This window comes from Protopterus annectens, chromosome 8.part0 (assembly GCF_019279795.1).
Source record: "Protopterus annectens isolate FY-2018-M chromosome 8.part0, PAN1.0, whole genome shotgun sequence".
Taxonomy (NCBI): domain Eukaryota; kingdom Metazoa; phylum Chordata; order Ceratodontiformes; family Protopteridae; genus Protopterus; species Protopterus annectens.
This window is the reverse complement of record NC_056741.1, coordinates 1,622,000,538-1,622,022,991: the sequence shown is the minus strand read 5'-3', so window position 1 is coordinate 1,622,022,991 and position 22,454 is coordinate 1,622,000,538. Positions and strand designations below refer to the sequence as shown.

The window sequence follows — 22,454 nt, the reverse complement described above, 5'->3', positions numbered from 1 at the left end:
GCAACTAAAAACTCTTATCGGAGATGAGTCTTTTCACTTAGCACTCCTATTTTCTGTACATCAGTCCCTGATTGGAAAGGTACTCCCTAACATGCAGTCCAAACTTCTGTTTTCCCTCATTCTACGCCATTACCTTTTTCACTCTAGTTATTTTTCCCATATACCTTGCCCCCCCCCCTTGCTATTTTGTATACCCCTACTTAAGTCATCCCTATTGGGAAAATCTTTCTCCATTCCTGTGATGGATTAGTTCTTAGACTAATTTCAATTATATTCTGTTTAGTTGTTGTTATGCTCCTTAAGGACCTGCATCCAAAATCCTACTCTAGCCTACTTCTTGAACTTCCTCCTTCATTATCCCTTTTGAATTTGAATTCTAATCTTCTGATTTCTTTATGTATATGAGCCTTAACTGAGGATTAATCATGAAACAGATGACTGAGCTCCAAAAGAGTAGAGTAGAGTTCTGGATGGGGGGATAACAAATAGAAACTATAATCTGGAAAATTAGTTTTGCTCTAAGTATCCCTGCTCATCTGTGTATACTATAGCGTAATATGATCCTAATTAGATGGCCGAGAAGTGGGCAATGGGCAATGACACCCCAGGGTAGGAAAGAAACCATGCAAAGTGTTAGCATGTCAGGGTTATCTTATCTTTTCATAACAATGTATTAGGGAACATTAAAAATAAATTTATGTCAGAGTTGCCTGAGAAGTGAAGCTGGAAAACACATGGAGAGATAAAATAGAACTTGTGTGACCTCATCTCTGTTTCAAACAATATTCCATAAAACAAACGGATACAATATCTTGAACATATCCTAGTTAAGCACTTAATAAAACAGTCAGTTAAGATGACACATTGATATACCAATGGTTAGGTTTTATTTTTATCAATAAAAATCTAATTTTTTTCCCATATTTATGCTATGATTTAGTAAAACATGCTTGAAGAATCTAAGGAGAGGATTGATAAGCCATGCAACTTAAGTAATGGTTACACTGCATAGTTTGGTTTACTCTTTTGTCTTAGAGTCTGAAGTAGTTCTCTGAATTGTATAATCTGATGGCCAACTCTCATGCTGCAGCAAGGTTTAGGTCGTCTTCTACATTTTTTTTTAAAGCTTGCTGCTGAAGGTAAGTCTGCAGGCGACATACTGGAAAAGCGATAGGCCTGAAATTAAAATAAACAAGGAAATAATCAAATAAAGTAGACAAAGTGATGAACCAAAAAGGGAAATACATTATGTGCACACATTTTGTTGAGTTTTAACTAACTACACAAACCAAGTGCATAGTCAATCATTTTTTCTCTTTGTGTTTCATATATTGTATCTGACTGTGTATACCAAAATGGGTACAGTGCTTACACATTCTGATTGCATCGTCTATCACCAAATAATTTTTAATCAAACTGGTTTTCCAGAGATAGTATACGTTTAGGGACTATACTTGCTAACATGTTAGCCAATAATGCTCTAAATAATTTATAATTGTGACTCAATATGTAGATCATCAGATTATAGGATCCTACCTGTAAGGGATCTTTCCTGGGTTTTAATATGACTATGACAATGACTTGCTTCCATGACTCTGGGATATGACCAGTAGTAATAACATAATTAGCTAACTCCATAAAACCTCTCCTAAACTCTTTTTCCTTCACATGTATACTTTTATTAGTTTATCATCTGCCCCTTTTGTCTTCTTCTTATTTGTTCCTTTATTATCAATACCATCATCTCCTTTATTATTGCCTTTGTTAAAAATTGAGCTGGTCAGGGGTCTACATTTCTAAGGTCCATAAATCCGAAAACAGGCTTCTATGTCTTGTGCCTGTAACCCTTAAATTGGGTTTTCCTTAACAAGCCTTCTTTATTTCTTAACAAGACAGTTTAATATGTAAACAGATATACTGAAAATTCTCCACCTCTGTTCCCTGTGCACCATTCTTTTTGCTTGCTGCTGCCTAAGCTTAAGGGCAATTATTTTTACTGGCCATTGTGACCTCAAAATCCTTAAGTTTAGATTAACTTCTGGCTTGATCTGCCTTATATTGCAGTGATAGTTATGTCCTTTCAGTTCTTTAATTTTAGCATTACCTATTATTAACTTCTCTTGACCTTTCAACAGCTCTTTCTGCAATTCATTGAAATTTCTTCTAATTTGCAGTAATTTCCCTGTATTTTGAGTTATCAGAAGATCAACTAAATCACACTTTAATGCTAAATCATCCAGGGATTGTGACAGTCATCCTACCCATTGCTTATGTCTCACACTGCTTTTCTCCTTGTCTTTACATAAGCACAAGTTTTCCTTCCAAATCCTTTCCATTTACCTCCATCCATCTGTAACTCTACAATCATAAGTGTGTTCCCTGATAACGTAAAGCCACTGTTTGTATTAGTTATGCACATCATTGCTATACAACTTCCCATGAACTTACCAGCTGTGGTAGTGTCTATACTATGGAGTCCTAGATTACCACATCAACTGCACATACTTAATTCAAATCCCATGTCTAGTTTGCTATTCATTCCTGGCAGATTAACCATTCTCTCAAGATCATTGCTAATTCACGTTGCTTAATCCATGGGGCAAATAAACTATCATGATTATTTTATAACTCTTCTAAGTTCCTCTTGATAAATATGTATGTATCAATACTAACTGCTTTCTTCTCTAGTAACTCAAATGGAGTTCCTCTTCCAATAAAGGTTATAGCACTCTGTCTGCCACCTGATTTGTAAGAGGAAAATTCCCCATTACTTATCTAAATTTTATAAGTTTAAAATGCTTTGCTTCTACCAGATACATCTTTTCCAGCAGCAGAATCTGAAAACTGTACTTCCTTACATAAGCAAATACTTTAACCTTTTTAATGGAGGTGTTAAGCTATTCACTTTCCAAGAAAATAAAATGTACTTCTGCAGTAATGAGTATGATTATTTTTTTTCAAACTTCTACAAAAAATGTATTACCAGTTCTGTCAAAGGGATCACCTTTCCACTTACCAGTTTTCATCCCTGAGGCTGTAGAGTTGTAACAGAAACAGTGCTTCCCAAACTGCAGAAACCAGTCTTGACCCCCAGTGATAAATAATTTGAAGTGCCATGATACAATTTGCTTAATCTCATAAAAACAAGATCCCATCTAAACATCCAAAAGTAACTAATACCCTGACCTTCAAAATTCAGTTGCATACATCTGCTTATATTTACATAAACCACTTCTTCGATCCACATAGGAGACAAAATTCTTTGAGCTGGCATGGTACCAAAAACAGACACACTCAACTATATAGGTCTCTGAGCCAGTGAGAGCTTTAAATATTTTTCACTCTAGGTTATGCTGGCTCAGTATGTCTCCCCAGATTCTATATTTTATATACTAGCCCAAGTATCAAAATAACCATTTTTTAGTAAACCAACCCCAGATATATAGACATATTTCTTTGTATAGTCTAGTGCAAATACATTTATTTTCCAAATCATCATTTGAAAAATAATAGAGTTTTTCATTTTGGTCACTGCTGCAGTAGCCTAAGCTATATGGGCTATATATTGCATAGAATATAACAGCCAGCCAGCTTCCAGAGCATCAGAGTGCCTTCCACACTTCTAAGCTGTTAGCCAATTCGAGTTGAACTGGCTAAAAAGGCAGATTTTGGTGCCAAGTCCTTCAGAGTTTTTTGAGGACTGATGGTTGACTGACAGTTTCATTGCAGAACAGATTAATCTTCCATATTATCTTTGAATACTATAAACTATGTTTTTTTTTTTTAAATTAAAGTTACAGAAAAGTACTTTTATTGACTGTCCTGTTACTTTTATGTACTTCTAAATGGGGGTGCACATTTTAACTTTCATGGTAAAAAGTTGTTCAAAACTACTTTTTCTGTGGAGAAACTGATTACTTTTTGGGCTGGGGAAAGTGTGTAAAGTGCCTTTTACTGTGTTGTTTTTTTTTTTTTGTGAAAAAGTGACTTTTTTTCTACTTTCCTGTTTTATCAATTATAGCTGCTAAGCTTCCCTAGGAAGCAAGCACCATTTTTGGCTTGATGATGGAACAAACTATTTCCTTGGTTAGATCTTCTTCCAAAAAAGAAAAAGTTAACTTAGCAGCCTTTGCCATCACAGTAGGCTGGTAATTTGCACAGCAGCAGGTGGGTGACTCTACTGTGGCCAAAGCTGGTTCCTCAGATCACTCATCTTTTTCCTTGGATCACTCTGGTGGTGTCCATACAGCAGCTATGGACCAGAGGCTAGCCACATTCTCTGCAGCTGTTGGGGTGCACTCAGTGGACAAGGGAGAGACACTTTTTTGTTCATGAGAGAAGGGTAGGGCATGCGTACCTGCTTGGCCAAAATGTAGTGCCCATTCCTGGGGAAGTTGTTGCTGGCATTACTAGGTCTGTTTGCGATAACTCCCCTGTCAAAAAAGGGTGGAAGACTAAACATATGTGTTTTCTTGTTTCAGTTTCTCTGGACAGTATTAATTTATTAGGTTTGGCATGGGGTCTTGTGCAGGCTATTGACCTCACTTGTAAGGCGGTCTGGGTATAATAAAAAAATGGATTCCTCTTTCCCTGTAGAGGTTCAAGATGTGGAATCTGTAGGCAAATCTGAAAGGATAGGTATCTTAAGTTTGCTTTACCAAATGTTTAATTTTTAAGACTACAATGTTTATATATAACTAGACAAAACTGTGACTAAATCTCATTTTATATGTTTTTCAATAGGAGTTGCAATAGAGAAGATATTTTGGTAGGTTGTTGAAAAGTTTTGACTACAGTTGATTATAATTCATACAAAAATGTGGCAAATATGCAGAACAAAAAGTAACACAAGATAATACGCACATACACAAAAAAAAAAAAAAGAAAAGTCTTTGGGAGGCCCTTGCAACCAGTTCACCATTACTTGAATCTACTCAACATCTGGAACAGATTGGTAAGTTGGCAGAAGATGGAAATTTTGTAAAAAGAGAGTTTACTCACTCAACAGAATTTTTTTCACAATCGTTACATGAACTTACCAACCTTGTATGTTTTCCACTGAGTCAGATGCACAGGGATATTTTACAAGCCCATGTCATAATAATAAACCAGATTTGGATCCTTCGGAAGCAGCACCCACATTTCTGGGTACAAAAAAAAACTGTTACTGAGAAGATTTTTGATGGAACTTCACAAGGGTTGCATTCTATTGATGCTGCTACACCATCCAGTAGTGAATCAATTCAAGGATAGGAGTCATCTGGTAATGACATCTTGGGGGCAAGGAAAACAGGTACTGTAATTTCTTCTTCCTTTTCCATTTATGGGATGTGCATTAGACTGCAGCCCCCCCTCTTCCTCTCAAACAGGAGACAATACTGATTGTTTTAATTTTCAAACTAGCTTAACAAGAATTTTTCCTTTGGAAGTTTTATAACTGAATACCATATTAACAGCTCCAATTTTCCATCCCTCAAAGACAACATTTGGACTTTTGAAAAAAGACTTTTCCAATTGCTTAGTTTGCAAGTAGAGAACTTTAAATATTGTACCCCAAGGTTTGACATGCTATAAATTTTACAATATTGCTGATCCTGGTTCTCCCTTTTATAGAGGACTTATTGACTTGTTCGATAGGCATGGGATTGAACTCATGTGAGCCATTTGTAAATTCAATGAAACTAAAATAAGTGCTTTACTTGATAAAGTTGATGAACTGAAAAACATTTTGGCCGATTTTCTTTCCCTAAGGTGGGCAAACAGTGTGAAATAGTTAAGAACGATGAAAAAGAAGAACACTACAAGGGACCAAAACCAGTATGATAACAATTCAGCTTATCCATGAACTAAGGGTGGGAAAACAGATTATGGTAATAAGAATAAGACTGGTTTATGTCAAATGATGGAGTTTTTTAATGATAGTCATTTATTTTAATGGTAGTCATACAAATTTCACACAGGTTATTGTGAAAACAGTAGAAAAAAATGGAACTTTTAATCCAAACCCTTTAGAATGTTCCCACTCAAGCAGATCAGAAAGGCTTGCAAATCAGTAACAGGCCATTGGAGATGTGTGTGTTTAACACCCACAGAATTACATTTCATGAGAATGAGTACAACCCCACAAACACTGGTTCATTCCAAAATAATAAAGGGGGCAACATTGAGGGAGAGGAGGAGGATGGACCATCTAACCACTAATATACATGATACCAAGCCTGATGAATGATTTAACCATAAAATGTCAAGGTAAGTTCTAAAATATAATGTTTTTTATATATTTTCAAATATAGTGGTTAGGATATCAGTATGGGATTTTTCTCTCTGTTTGAAAATGGATTTACCTTTATTCCTAAGAAAAACGTTGATGTGGTGGATGAGATTTCAGAATTTAGGTTATTTACAAGAAAAATTAACTTAGCTGTATATTTTCAAAAGAACAGCAATTTACAGGTGAACAACAACAAAATTGTTTTGAAGAAGAAACGTACACTCAACCTGCCTAGTCACCCCATGGTTCATGCTTTTGAGACAGTATGTACCTCTGAATTGTACAAACTGAACAAGTGATGGGGGTACATATATAAATACTTAAGTAAAGAAGAATCAGTTTTACTGAACAGGTTGAATGATGATAAAGAATTAAGGATCATGAAGCCTGACAAAGGCAGTGGTATTGTGATCTTTGATTCCATTAATTACTGAAGTACTATTTTCAATAGGAGACAACAGCATACATTTACTGGAGGACTGGATTATCTAATGTCAGATCACTAACAACACGTATAATTTTTTAATTAATCACCACACTAGGAAATCTGCAATCTTTGGGATAACTAGAGTTCACAAAAACACAGATGATCTCACCTTCAGAGCCATAAATGCTGCCCAAGGTTCCAGAACCTACCCCTTGGCAATATATGTGGATTGATGTTTGAATCCAGTTTTCAACCAAATCCAACTGTTAAAGGACTGTTGTGATTTCTAGGGTAGATTAACACAAGATATTTATAATAAACAACTTGTTTTTTTTTTAACAACTAATGTGATTGATCTGTTCACCTCTGCTCCACAAGAAGATGCGTAAAACTTTTTTAATAAGGCCTCTATGGAATGTGATTTTTTTAAGTGGCAATTATATAAATATAATTATGGAATGTATAGAAATAGTACTGGACAATAATTTCATTTATTTTGATGGAGAGACATCTCAGCAGATTAAAGGTGTTGTGATGGGTGGATCTTGGGCCCCCATTTTTGCAAACCTTACTGTTCTCTCCTAAGAAAGGATATATGTTTTTTTTTAATCTGAATATTACAAGTATTGCACCCTATACCTAAGATATATAGATGATATATTTATTTTCTGGAATGGTACAAGTGAGATTTGAGGGAAATATAGTGAGTACTTAAACAATACTGCTAGGTTTTTAAAGTTCCCTTATTCCTTTGACTCTGACAAGATAAATTGTTTGGACACATATATTTAAAAAAAATGGAAATTTCTATGGGATATTTACAGGAAATCCACATTTAGTAACAGTTACTTCTACTTTAATAGTTTTCACCTTATAAAACTGAAGAAAGCTTTAGTTAATGGACAATCTATAAGAATAAGTAGAGCGGTTTCCGATAAGTTGTTTCACAAGGAGTGTACCATGCTGACATAAATGTTTTTGTATAGAGGTTATTCCAAAATTGATCTTTGACATTTGCAAAGAGATAAAAGAGAAGAGCCATGGATTTTATGCCATTTCTAGGTGTGGGGTTACCTAAGACAAATAATAGGGGCTCCACTCCCACTTCTGAGGCTGAGTGGCCCTTTAGAAAGCCTTAGTTATACAATATATTAGTGGAAGAAAGGAGATAATGGATACATTTAAGAAAAAATGGAACCATTTAAAAGCATGTGACTCTTTTACTTTCATTATTAAGAGCCCATGCTTTATGTTTAAAGCTTCTTTTACTATGAAAAACTTATTGGAAAAGAACCATGCAGGTGGCAACATTAATACATTTCCAAAAGGCACAAGAAACTGTGGACACTGCAATTAGTGTATCAGTATATCTTCACAGAAGACTCTGTAAAATTAGCTCATTCATGTGTCTCATACATCACTAATTGTCAGTATGGAAGTTCTCAGAGTAAAGTGTTGGCATAGTTGGCAATTTGCTTTACATGTTTTGTTTTTTATGAAGGTAAGACAGAAAAGGCTCTACACAAGAAGATTTACAAGCACTGCCATAATATTACCAAAATGAATATGAAAAAATGCAGTGTACAGACATTCCACATGTAAGTATTTTTAAAAATTTGTATTTGCCATTTTAGAAAATGTTCCACCCAACCCAAGAGGCAGACAATGGGAAAACACAATGGAATAAGAAAGAGCTATTATGGCAGTTTAGGCTTAATGCCTCTAACACTGTCAGGATAAATTATTATATGTCCATTTCTTCAGTACTTCACATGTAAGCTGCAAAACTTTAAGTAGTGCATTGATTTGTTTTGTTTTAAACATTCCCACCATTTTATTTTGTTTTTATTTGGTTAGTTGATTATTGCTGATCAATTCATAAGATGAAAAAAAAAACATATGTTGTCCTGTGATGTTTACAATGTATCAGAGAAACTTTTTGGTAATAATTTCTTCACTGCTTATTCCAACTGTTTTCATTCATTACAGTTAACTTCTGTGTGGAGTCTGCATGTCCTCCCTGCGGTCAAGTGGCCTCCGAAAGACATGCGTGAATGGGTGTGCCTTCGCTGAAGGTTGGGCTGGCAACTCGGCACCATAAAAATCTACTGCCAATCATTAGCGGACCGGAGTGCCGCTGTGGCGACCCCTAACCGGGAAAAGCCAAAAAGACAAACAACAGTTAATTTTTGGTAGAAAAAGGTTCCCTTTTCCCTACTGCAGTGTAATCTCCTCAGTGAAAATGTTCAAAAAACAACTCAAACAGCACCTTTGTAACCACTGGTTATGCCCATGTAGTAACCCAGACTAATCTTGCCATCACTTTCTCTGTAGCCTTCCCACATTACCATTTGCAATTGGATTCCTACTCTCTCCATGCCTTAGACAGTAGTCTCACCTTTACTGTTTTTGTCTTTATAACAGTTGCACTCACATAATCTTTTTCTAATTGTGTACTTGCTTAGCTAGTAGCAGTAATCTATTTTTCACATAGAAATATCCATATAACCTTTCTGTATACTTCCTACTACATGCTTCCCTTAAGTTGCTATGCTACTATAAAATAAATGGCATAACTCTCTGCTAAATACTGCTCCTTGAGCTTCTACATTTATTTGTTTTTTTTTCTTCACCTCTCTTTCTTATTGTGTGCCACTTTAAAATAGTTTGTTGCTCTATCTGTTTCTTATCCTCTGCTCCTTTAATAATAATATTTGTCTATATAAAATGTGTATTCTTCAGCTCAAAATAGTACTGTACCTTAAGTTGTTACATAATTATTTATCTGTACCTGAAGTTGTAAGTTTTGCTTATGTGGAGCTTTTCTCCCCGGACCTCTACTGAAAATGGACATATATCCAGTTAGACTAGCCCGGTCAACAAATGTAAAATAAAAAAAAAATAAAAATGGTACATAAAATTTGCAGGGGGGGGGTGTGTGCAGCCCCCTGCAAATATATAGATTTTTTTTATATATTCAAGTTTTTGGAAAATGAACATATTTCAAGTTTCCAAATTGTGATAATATGATATAAATCTGTATACATATATACACATATGATAGATTTTTAGATTAAAAAGCTTAATTTTCCCTACAAATAGTATTTTCAAATGTTCCCAGTTTGATATTTTTTCTATTTTAAAGTAGGTTGGTTTTATGTGGTCTTCAGCAATATAATATTAAAAATTTGAGTATAGCCATCCTAAAAAAATATTGAACTATCACTTTAGGATAACAATCTGAATGGAAAGATAAAACATTAGTTTTTATTTATAAAAATGTATATTGTAACCAAAAATATCGTTTATCAATGTGAAACTGTCTTTCCCACATTAAATGCAGAGCAAACAGAACACAAAGCAATATAAATAAGATAGTTTTGCAAAAGTATTTATGAGCACAATTATAGAACTTTCCAAGTGTAATCTCAACAATGGACTTTTTAAACACACAGGCATGTACCACTTTTATTTGGGATATTAATAATCCTGGGTGGCCTAATGGTTAAGGTATTTGCCTTACAAACACAAGGTACAGGGTTTTAGTCTCACAAGGGATAACTGGCTAAGCTTAAAATGGCTCGAAAGGGCATTTAGCTTAGTATGAACCTTTAGCTGTGTACTTTTCCCTTCAACAGCAGAGGTGGTTTTGGGGAAACTGAAATTGAGTACAGACAACTATTACAGCAATTAAAACTAAATGCTACCCTAGTCTTAATGAGAACATATCTGTTTTACCAGTTCTCAAACTAAGGGCAGCAAAACTATAGGTACAAAATCTTTTTTTGTGTGCAGTCTAGGATTTGAAGATCTTTTACAAGCATTTCATGCTAATACTTATTTTAACCAAGTGTTTTGAAACCACAGGCACAACTTTTATTTTGTCAACTTTGACCTTAGCACAACTTCCTTTTGGTATTCATATCAGCAATTTAATGTTTATTATTTTGTGTATAATTTAGGACTTTGTAGATTTTTAGCAAGCATTTTATACTAATCTATGTTTTAACCATGTTTTGAAACCAGAAACACAAATTTTATTTTGTTAAGTTTGACCTTTGCACTTGACTTCCTTTTGGTATTTATACTAGCACTTTTATGTTTTCAATGGTTCTGATGAAGTCCTGTACAGAGGACGTAAGAGTTTAACCATTACTACTAAGTTGCTTTGTAAGATTTTTACAGTTTTTGGTGGATTTTATTAAATATCTTCATACTACATCAAAGTGTTTTATTTTTGGTTCCTGCCCTACACACTATGAGCCTTTGTTTGGATGGTTTATAAAATAGCCAACAATATAAAACCACTAGCTATTCCTTTTTTGCCAAAGTTGATTCTTTAGATTAGAAAAAAGTTCTTCTTTTCTGAACTATTTAAAGAGGTAAGTCTTCATAAAACTTAATTGGTGTTTGGTTAAAGATAAAGTTTCTTTGTTTCATAGCTGTTGAAAAAAAATAACTTTATCTCAGATAAAGAGAAAATCTTAATATTACAGCATAATATAATCATGTAGAATAGCCAAAATTCATAGAAAAGTCAGCTTAGAAATAGACTTTTGATAGAACTTACAAAGCTGGCAAATCTTGCACCTTGAAATGATGGTTATGTAGGAACTGCAGTTATAGTTCTAAGGGGACCTGTGGCATAATTGAGAATTGTTTTGATCTGTATCTTATGCAATGTTCATTGGTCACATTTCACTGTTTAAAAGAATGTTGGTCAAATCAGAAAAAGATTGACAGAACAAACTAGTTTTGGAATTTCCCAAATGCTTGCAAAAAGAGGCATCTAATATGCCCATGGAAGGTGTGGCTGATCAAAACTACATCTGATGTGACAAAAGAGAATGAGTACTCATTTTCACAGTAGGTAATTGTGTATGTATTGTAACAAAAGACACACAGTCTTCAAAATTTTCAGATTTGTGGTGTTACCACTCCACCTAGACATTCTTCTTGTGAAAGGTGCTCACTCACTTTTCTAAATGTCTGGGGAATTCAGAAACTGATAGTGCTTATGCAAAGTGCTAATTCATGCAAAAAAGTTATTTTCTAACTTAACAGGCCATTATCAATGCAGTGATAAAAATTTCTACTGGGGGTGGATTACTTCAGGTAATGGCACAGAGCAAGAAATATGTGGTTAGCAAGCTGCTATGTAAGTGAATTATAAATGTTTAATAGCATTTGGTAGGGAGTTTTGAACTCCTACTCAAATTGCATGGCAGGTAAGTGACAAAAAGAAGCTAAAGAGAAAAGAACAGCAAAGCAATGGCAGCGGCACATGCAGGAGTGGCAGACACTTGGTGGCAGAACTTGATCAGTTGGATCTTCAGACTGAATGGGGCATGCTGGATATTACAATTTGTGATGTATTTCTGTAGGTGAGGAAGATCATCAACAGGATTTATACTTACATGAAGGATACCACTCAACAAATTGATGAAGTGATGAAAGTGGTCAATGAACATTCCAATGTCTTGCAGAGACTTCTGGAAGAAAATTAAGACTATAAATTGAGGATGTTAAATATGGAAACTCAGGTAGAACTAATGGAATCAAAGTTGACTTGACTCTTTTCTAATTTCTCCAAGTCTTTTGAGTTTCTGATACCATGATGGGAATGGACCCCATTCCTAAGTCAAAATACGATTAAAGTTCAAGAAATTAGTATTGTTTCAATCTTTGATGCCGACCAAAAGTGCTCCTCACATCACCCGCATTGTGCCCAGTAATGACTCCTCCTGCAATTCATATGGGGTTACATATATTGGTAACATATCTAAATATGATTGTAGATTCTTTTTATAAGACCCATTGCGCCTACTACTGTTGGAACTGTCTGGGTATCTTTCTTCTACATTGCTCTCGTTTCTGCCTGCAGATCCTGATATTTTATGACTTTATGTCTCTCTCTGTCTCTCTGTATGCTAGACACTGTAGTCATTGGGTGTGGTGATTTCAATGATCAATGCTACTTTTGTCTTCTTTTCATGGACCACTATATCCGGTTTTCTAGCATCTATCTTTTGAATTACTGGTAGTGGATGATCCCATGTGATGTAAAGTTCATAATTTTCTGTGATGCTTTGTGGCTTATGTTTCCAGTGTTTTTCATCCACTTCAGTACCATAATGTTTGCACAATCCCCAGTGCAACAATCTTGCTGCATTATTATGCCTCTCAGTAAACAGTCCTTCATTAGTATGTCATAACCAGCAACGAGGTGTGCGACTGTTTCCAATTTGGTTTTACAAAACCTACATTTGTCTGTTTCTCCCACATGTTCAATGGACTTTGTAAACCAATGAGTACGCAGCCCATTATCTTGGGCCACCAATATTAACCTTTCATCTCTTGATTTGAATTCACCTCTCCTTAACCATTCCTGCATTCATTCCTGATCAACATGAGTTTCTTCCAAAAGTTCTCTATACTTGCAACTATATTTATACATTTTACACATTTCTTGCCTTCTCATCTGGTCCTTCACCTTATATTCTTTCTTTTTGTTTTGGCACATTCAGTTGCTGCCTCATTTTTATCTACTTCTGGTTTAATTTCCATTCCTGCTTGATGCCAATATGCTTCTGCTAGATTAAGCAGAGAAGTCATCTTAGATTTAATCTCCTCATGTTTCAAAACTTTCACTATGTTTAGATCTTGTGAGGTCAGCAGATATGTGTGGAGTCCCACAATTGCAGCTCTATCCATATAATAAACTCCAAGGAGGCCCATCCCTCCTTTGGAATTGGGAATATATAATAATCTTGGTATGTGCTGATTTTTATAAATCATTTGGTGAGCATGCAGCATCCTTCTTGTTTTCTTATCTAATCTATCCAACACATTTTGGGGCCAGTCAATCACTCCAAAACTATAAGTTAGGGCAAGAAAAGCAAATTGGTTTATAGCTTGGATTTTGTTCCTAGATGTCAATGCTGTTTTCGGGATTAAAGTCTTCTAAAGTATTCCTTACTAAGTTTTATTCACATTTGTTCATGTTTTATTGTTGATCCTTCATCAGTTCCCAAATATTTATACACTCCCTCTTGCTCAAGTTCTTTTATATCACATTCTTGTCCCAAACTGATGTTTTCTTGGTGCTGCAGTTGTCCTGCTTTAAAGGTTGCTTTTGCACATTTATCAAGACCGAATGACATTCTTATATCATCTGAAAAAGTTTTGACAACTTGGAGTTGTGTTTTCAGTTCTTCATCTGATGAGCTATAGTTTTAAATCATCGACAAAGACAAGATGAGAAGTCTTTACACTTTGTTGTTTTCTAGGAAACAAATTATAGCCATGGCTTAAGCTAAGTAGACAGCTTAATGGGTTAAGGACAAGACAGAATAACAGCAGTGACAGAGTCACCCTGGAATATCCCCCCCTTGAATTTTTATCCATGGAATAATAATTTGTCCTTTATCATGACTTAATTGCAAAGTGGTCTGCCACTGTTTCATGGTCACTGTAATGTAGTCGATCAGTGTAGGGTGTATCTTATACATTTTTAAGAACTCTTTTATCCACAAATGTGGGATACTATCAAATGCTTTCTTATAGTCAATCCATGCCATACTTAGATTCTTCCCCTTTTTACAGTTCTCTACTATGACTTTATTTAACAGCAAATGATCCTTTGTTCCATATAACTTTCTTTTATTGCCATTTTGCTGTATTGCCATAATTGAGTTTTCTTCTAAATGACTATAAACTCTGTCTGCATCAATTCCAGTGTATAGTTTATACATCATCAGAAGGCTAGTTATTGGTCTATAATTTTTAGGGTAGCTTGCAGGTTCACTCAAGTAGTAGCATTGTTTTTCCTGTTGTTAGCCAGGTTGTCTGTTCAGGGAGTGCATATAAATAGTTCTTACTCACAACTAAATCTTCATGCAAAGATGTTAATACTTTTAACCAGAACTTAGGTACTGCATCTGGGCCTGGGGTTTTCCAATTGGAGTCATGACTGACTCCTATGTGGAGTTCCAGAAGGAAAAGAGGGAAGCAAAAGACTGTTTGGGCTTTGTGAAGAAAGTATTGGCAGAATGGACTTAGCTGTGGGAGAGCAAGATAGTGTTGGATTGAGCCCACTGGACAGTTTGGATATTGACACAGACACAAACAAGATTTGCCACATTCCATGGGGAGGGAGTGGGTGGTCAGGAGGGTCCAGGGACCAGAACTGATGTTAGACTGTGGTGGCTCGAGAGTGTTCATTGAGCAGGATTACTCTAACAACTACAAAAAGGAGACTAGTATTTATTCCAGCAGAAAGGCTGTGTTAGATGAAAGGCATTTGGTATAAAATTTTGTTCCCTATGATTTTTAAACACTTACTTCCTGGCAGAGTTAAATAATTTAAGGACCCTCAAGATGCCTGTCATTATCTAGAATCAAAGAGCAAATCAATCTAATGAGGCTATGCTGGAGAAGCAACAAGTACCAAGGATGCAGGCACAGCCGATGGAAAAGGGCCACAGGCTATTCCTGCCTTTTAAGAAAGGAATAACTTTTTGCTAGAGGAATGACATTCAGTAATCCTTTAAGTAGAGCGATTACTGTGGGGGGAAGTAATTGATTTGATGTGCTGGTACAGCAAATCTTAATTTATGTTGAAGCAGGGTTTTGATGGGTAATGTTTACTAATTAGCATTAACTGTTTCAAAGGACAAAAGAGACTGTATTTTTTTCTGTTTTTTTTTTATTATCACTAGTTTACTTTACTAAGGCAAGCAATATTGCTCTTAGTGGTATAATGGGATACCTGATAAGCCCTCTTCCTCTCATTGGTTTAGTAAGGTATGTTTGTGTAATTCATTGTGAAAGGATGTATGGAAGAGGGGTAAAGGGGATTGTTCAGTCTGGTACTACTTGAATGTTATTTATACGTAGGCGGGAATGTGTAAAAGGGGTTTAACTGAGAGTATGTGTATGGTAAATTTATATAAAGGCTGTGTGTTTGAATTTGAGCTTGTGTGATTTAGTTCATTCTATTTTAGGGGGACCACAAGAAAGACATAATCCATACAAGCATGCATACCTGTAAAATAGGTAGGGGACTGTTTCATTAAGCAGGAAAGGGGAATTCAATGTTTTCCACAGAAGAAACCAAAGGTTTAACAATTTATTAATGACGATAGGTTTATTAGTGATAGATGGGTGCAATAATATTTAATAAGCTTGGTTAACCATTTGGCAGACAGGAAACATAAGGTTTACAATTTTAATAGTGACTCCAGGTACATTAATGATAGATGGGGGCTTTTGTAAAGATGCTGCTCATGCTGAACAGAAGTTGGTTAAAAGCATTGGTAGAAGCAAACCAGAGGTGATTCCAAGTGTGGGAGAGATAATACTTTCATGCCTACTATCCCTACCCACATGGTGGAAGTAGGGGATGGGAGGAAACAGATTTGTGACCAAATTAGGAGCTTTAGGCTCCCTGCTTGAAAGGTGATTGTTAGCTTGTTTGTGTACATGGTTTTAGCATCAGTTGCAGGTGCTAGTTTTTTTTTTATAATGGTTGAAAGACATTGGAGAAAGGGAAGAGTAAGACTGGACACCAGAGGAGTTTGATGAGTGGGATGGGCAATACAGTGGAAAACATGAGCCCAAAGTGTAGATATTTGTTTGTGTTTGTTTGTGTCTTTCGGCTTTTCCCAGTTAGGGGTCGCCACAGTGGAACTCCGGTCTGCTAATGATTGGCAGTAGATTTTTACGTACTGGCTTGCCGGGCCTAATGCACAACCTTCAATGAAGGAACGCCCATTCATGCATGTCGCTACACAGAAAACACTCTAACTGAGAATCGAACAGGCAACGTCTAACTGAGGCGACAATGCTACCGCAGCACCACCACCGCAGTCCCCAAAGTGTAGATATTGATAGATGGAAATTACAAGAAACAAGATATAAGAAGGTAGCCAAAGCTAGATTTAAACTTAGATTTAGAGGAATGAAGTGGGTTACGTGGGAGATAGCAGGGAGGGAGTGACATGAAAGTGAGATTAATCACTTATTTATTTATTTTACATTTGTTTACCGGAAAGTCTGACTGGACACAAGTCCTTTTTCATCAAAGGCCTGGGGAGAAAAGCTCCAGTACCAAATAAAATATAAAAACTTTAACATTGTAAAAGGTGACAAAATTTACAAGGACAATACATAAATGAACAATTGTAAAACACAGAGATGAGAAATACAGTTTATCAGTGGTATCAACAGCATAATATGTAGATCAACAATAAATTAGGATTTAGTGAGTTGCATTGTAAGTGAGTTAGGAAGAGAATTATGATAGCACCCTATGATCAGTATGTGGTAGCCTATACAGAGGTTAGTGCTAGGTGAGTAACAGAAGCATAGTCAGGCATTGTTCGTGTGATGTTAGTAGCTTTTTAAATTGTCCTCTGGAGGAATGGTAGTTTATTCCAAATTTTAGGGATGATGTTTGAGATGAGAGATTCACCCACTGTGTTATTGGCTTTAGTGATGTCCAGGAGATGTTTACTGTTGGAACGGAGGACTCTGGAAGTGGAGTATGGCTGTAGGAGATTTTGGAGTGCAGGGGTAGCATCAGGCTGATGGAGAACTTTGTGGGCAAAGGTTAATTGTTTATAGTGCAAAAGCTGGGGGAGTTCCAGCCAATGTAGTTGTTTTAGAGATGTGCAGTGATGGGACCTGTGAGTGGCATCAGTGGCAAATTTGGCGATTTTATTGTGACAGGATTCAAGCTTGGTTAGATCAGTTTTTTGAAGGTTGGTCAGAATTGGGGAGACATATAGGAGCACTGACAGGAGGTGAGTGTGAGTGATAGTAGGTTTTGTGGTTCTGGTGAGGAATTTTGTTCCTGTAAAGTAGTCCTAGCTTCTTATGAACCTTTGTAATGGTTTGAGCAATGTGGATATCAAATCTCAGGTTACACTTAGGATGTACACTGGTTAACAAACCCGGTTAAGAGGGAAAGGGTCTTGAGTTTTATAAAGAAAGATAATTCTCAGTTTCTGGCATCACAGGAGAGACATCTTGGGGTGGAAGAACAGGTAAAGTTGGGTAGTGAAAGCATTCAGGTGTTGGCCACATTGAGTTACGGAAGTAATTGAAGACAAATAAGAATTTATCATTGCAGGAGGGAGGAACTATGGCAGATGCTGAAGGAAGTTTAGCAGTTTGAAAAGGGAAGTACCAAGGGATGTGGATCAAGTTTGGTTTTGTCTGTGTTCCCCCAGGGCTAAATTGGAATGGGTTAAGAATCTTGTGTTAAAGATGAAACAATTTCAAGATGGCTTTGTCACACTGGAAGAAGACTGGGAATGTTTTACCAACTTAGGAGGTGCAACAGGGAGGGACAGAAAGAAACAGATAACTAAGAAAGAAAAACTGGTTAAGATATTTTTTAGAAGTTCTGGGTTTGGTTGACTGGGAGATTTGTCACCTTCTTATGCAGTGTGGCTACACACACTTTTTTAAACACCTTTACTAAATTATCACTTAAGACATATACAAATGTTAATTTATATAGAAGAAAACAAACCGTGTTAACACATTCACAGTTACAAACATATATCACATACCTGTTTTTATACGATTATTCTCAATCCAACATTACATAAATTGCTCAATGCCTTTAAAGCTCACTCCTCCAAAAAAATTATCATGCATGTATTGTTCCTACAATTTCCATTTTTTTAATATTTTGGTACTTCTATGCTTTTCTAAAGATATCACTTCCAGTTCTTTTATCTTTGTTACAATATTCACAACTTCAAATACAGTTGGTTTAGACTTTGATTTCAGTTTTCTAGTAATTGCTTTTTTGGCAGTCACCAGAATTTAACTTAACAAGGCCTTACTATATCTAGGAAATTCAGATCCTGTATCCCAGCTCAAACAAAAAAAAAATGTCCTTAGCTACAAATGTTCAACCAATATTTCTAACAGAGTACTCCATAGTGATTCTTTAAAATCTACAGACTCATTACATTCCTAGAATATATGTTCTCAGTTACCTCTTTTTACCACATCACAACTTCACCATTTGCCATCTACATTAGGACAAATTCTCTTTAGTCTGCTTGGGGTATAAAAATACCAATGCAAACACTTCCAAGCAAAAATCCTAAATCTTCTAGATGTTGCATATTTGGGAACCATACATATGCCCTCCTTTTGTTTCCTTGTAAACTACTTATCCAGTCTCTCTTCCCAAAATTTTCTAACCTCCTGTGATTGAGTTTTATAGTCACTGTGCAATATTTTATATGCCATAATAATTATCCCTTATTTAAGAGCAGCTTCTATTCTAGATTCAACTAAAAACTCTACCAGAAGAGGTCTGACTTAAGATTCCCATATCCCTTTGCTTTACTCTATCAGTCCCTCATAAGGAAGGCAGTCTCTAGTCTGCAGTTCAAATGTCTTCTTGGCCTCTTCCCATTCTGTTACCTTTCCCTCTCTAGTTATTTGCTCTCAATACCTAGGTTCCTTTGCTAGTTTTCTCCAGAAAATTCTAACCCCCTCTTACCTATTCTCTGTACCCTAATTGCAGTCATCCTTATTGTTAGAATCTCCTTTCTCCATTCTCACATTGGCTTAGTTTTTAGAATACTTTCTATTTTTTAATTTCTCCAAGTCTTTTGGGTTTCTAATACCATGAAGGGAATGGACCCCATTCCTAAGTCAAAGTATGATTAAAGTTCATGAAATTAGTATTGTTTCAATCTTTGATGTCAGCCAAAAGTGCTCTTCTCAGCACCCGCAATGTGCACTTCTAATGCTCCTGTAGACACCCTCATAAGTAGATTTTAAACACTCATTTAATTTAATCCAGGTCTTTCATCAGCTACCCTCCTTCACTTTTCCTAAGTTTCCAAACTCTTCTTTCTACTGTCTGCTGTCTCAACCTCCATGCTAGAAGATTCACCATAGCCAGGGATGAGATCAGATGCAGCTGTTTTAACTGCTATGCTCTGCCTCAGAAAGTTGTTAGCACTCATTTCTTGCCACTTTGCCTTGATCTGAAGAAACTCTTGTTTTTCATCAGAGGACTCCTGCAATTCGTATGGGGTTACAAGTATTGGTAACATGTCTAAATACACTTGTAGATTCTTTTTTATAAGACCCATTGCTCCTTCTACTATTGGAACTGTCTGGGTATCTTTCTTCCATATTGCTCTTGTTTCTGCCTGCAAATTCTGATATTTTATGACTTTGTGTCTCTCTCTGTACGCAAGACACTGTAGACAGTGTCTACTACTGTATGGCTGTTATTATTAACCTTAAGGATCTGTATCAAAAATCTCAGTCTCTGTTTATTTCTTGAACCCCCCCCCCCACTTCATCATCATCTCTTTCCACTTTGAATTATAGCTTTCTGCTGTGTTGCTCTAAAATATCAGTTCAAATCAGGTATAAACCACCTTGTTCTATTGGAAGGATCAACTTATCCCTGTTGACAGTTGCCCTCCTCCCCTCCTAGATAAAATTATTCAATTCTTTATTAATTGCTGTCCATAATTTCTCCTCTGGTTGATAAAAATATTCATGACTTGTATATAAAACTAAAGGGACTAAAAACATTTTCACTGCCTGCATCTTGCTATCCATATCCATAAACAAGAGCTGCCAGTTTCGCAAGTTTTTTATTATCTTTTAAGTCTGTTCCCACATATCCTAAACTGCTATAACAGAATAATTTTTATCCATTCTCCTAAATACTTCATTTTATCGTGTCCACATAAATATGGTTATTGCTGAACCAATTAATGTGTGTACATAATTTACCACAGTTGCCTTTGTTTTGTCTTTATTAGTTTTGAATCCTGAAAAAACTTGAAACAGTGTCAGAATGTTCCACAACAGTGAGAAGTTCTTTTCTGTTTTTATAAGTTACAAAGTAATATCATCTGCAAATTACACCAACTTTTCTTGATTGCCATACAATTGTATCTTCAAATTTCTGAACCCCTTATTTTCTTTGCCAAATATAAATAACAAAAGGAAAGAGGACAACCCTGCCTGGTTCCTCTGTTTACACACAACTTATCAGAGAGAAATCCTCCCACTTTAATTGTTGCCTATGAGCCCTAATATATCCTCTTAATTAACGTTATTATTGTATCAGGGAAGGCAAATGCTTCCATTGCCCTCCTCATAGAATCCCTGCATCCTCTTTCAAATGCTTTCTTGCATCAAGACCCACCAATGACAGCAGTATTTTCTTGCATTCTGCTTTCCTCTGGAGCATCATTGTTACATTAATATTGTGAAATGTTTGCCTCCCCATCCAAAAAACACACTGATTTAAATCTATAAATTATGGCAACACCTTTACCATTTTTTTAGCTGTTATAGGCATAAACACTTTATAATCAGGATTTAAAATTGAAATAGGCCTATATGAAGCTGGGTCTGATGGGTCTTTACCAACTTTAGGTATTACAGCCACCAAAGCTTTCTTCCAGGATGTCGATGCTTCTCTTCCTTTTAAAATACTATTAAACAAAACCATGTGTATCTTTATCACATTCTTCCCTCCTAGCTTCCAAACTTCCAGAGGAATATTACTTATTCCTGGAGATGGCTACACACACACACACTTTAGTACAGGGTGGTGTAGATGATCAAGCCTGTACAGATGCTATGAGAAGGTTTGCGGTGGCTGAGATAGATGTGGCCCTTCTACTCCATTTTGATTGTGCTAGAATAGTGGTTGATTTGGTTTTGAAAAGGGTAGGAAGGTGAGGCAGCATTGGAGGTTCCCTCCTTTCATGTTGAGCAAGTGGACCTTTGGGAAGTAGTGAAAGAGTTACTTCAAAAAGAATTAGGAAGTATGGGACAGATAACACCAATATTATGGGAACAAGTTAAGGAGAAGTTTAGGGACAAAGTCAGAGATTGGATTGCAGTGCAAAGAAGGAGGGATAGAGAGTTAAAATAGAAGTTGTTAAATAAGATATGAGGTTTACAATGGTGGCAGTTGTGATTATCCTCTGTTGAAAAACAAGATTTTCTTCAGATCAAGGCAAAGTGGCAAGAAATGAATGCTAATAACATTCTGAGACAGAGCATAGCAGTTAAAATGGCTACATCTGATCTCATCCCTGGCTATGGTGAATTTTCTAGCATGGAGGTTGAGACAGCAGACAGTAGAAAGAAGAGTTTGGAAACTTAGGAAAAGTGAGGGAGGGCAACTGAGGAAAGACCTGGATTAAATTAAAGGAGTGTTTAAAATCTTTTTATGGGGGTGTCTACAGGAGCATTTGAAGTGCAGACCAACAAAGAAGATTACTGTGAAAGAAGTTAAGGGGGGACAATAAAAAAACAGTGGCTAGGGAAATCACCTATTAGTGATGGTATTCCAGTGGAAGCCTGGAGAGGTTAGATGGAAGCTCATTAATTAGGATCTGGGAAAGTCTCTTCAATCAAGTGCTGGAGGGTTCTCCTCTCCCAGAAACCTGTCAATGATGGATAGTTGTATTACTACGAAAGGAAAAACTTAGAGGAGCCCACTTCTTACAGACTCATATTCACTTTGAATCATGACTGTGATGATGTGAGGTATTGCCACGTATGCCAGGAAAAGTAGGGAAGTGGATGTGTAACATATGCCATCATAGCTAGCTGGAGTTTTGTAAAAAATCATATGTCATTTGTATATCAAACTGATTTATACAGGTGCTTGTGTTGAAAATGTATTTGTAAATCTGCTTTTGTTAAAAAAATGTACCACCAGTGAGTCCTGCTGGACAG

General features: G+C 36.1%; 1 protein-coding gene across 2 annotated transcripts in view; it reads right to left on the bottom strand.

Moving 5' to 3' along the window:
• Positions 1–864: 864 nt before the first annotated feature.
• LOC122809561 (stabilizer of axonemal microtubules 1-like) overlaps positions 865–22,454 on the bottom strand; it is a 369,246-nt gene continuing 347,656 nt past the window's right edge. For both annotated transcript variants that reach the window (XM_044081149.1, XM_044081150.1), the window contains one exon: positions 865–1,176. In XM_044081149.1, the coding sequence (XP_043937084.1) occupies positions 1,080–1,176 (97 nt within the window). In that variant the 3' untranslated portion in view covers positions 865–1,079. The remainder of the gene's footprint in view (positions 1,177–22,454) is intronic.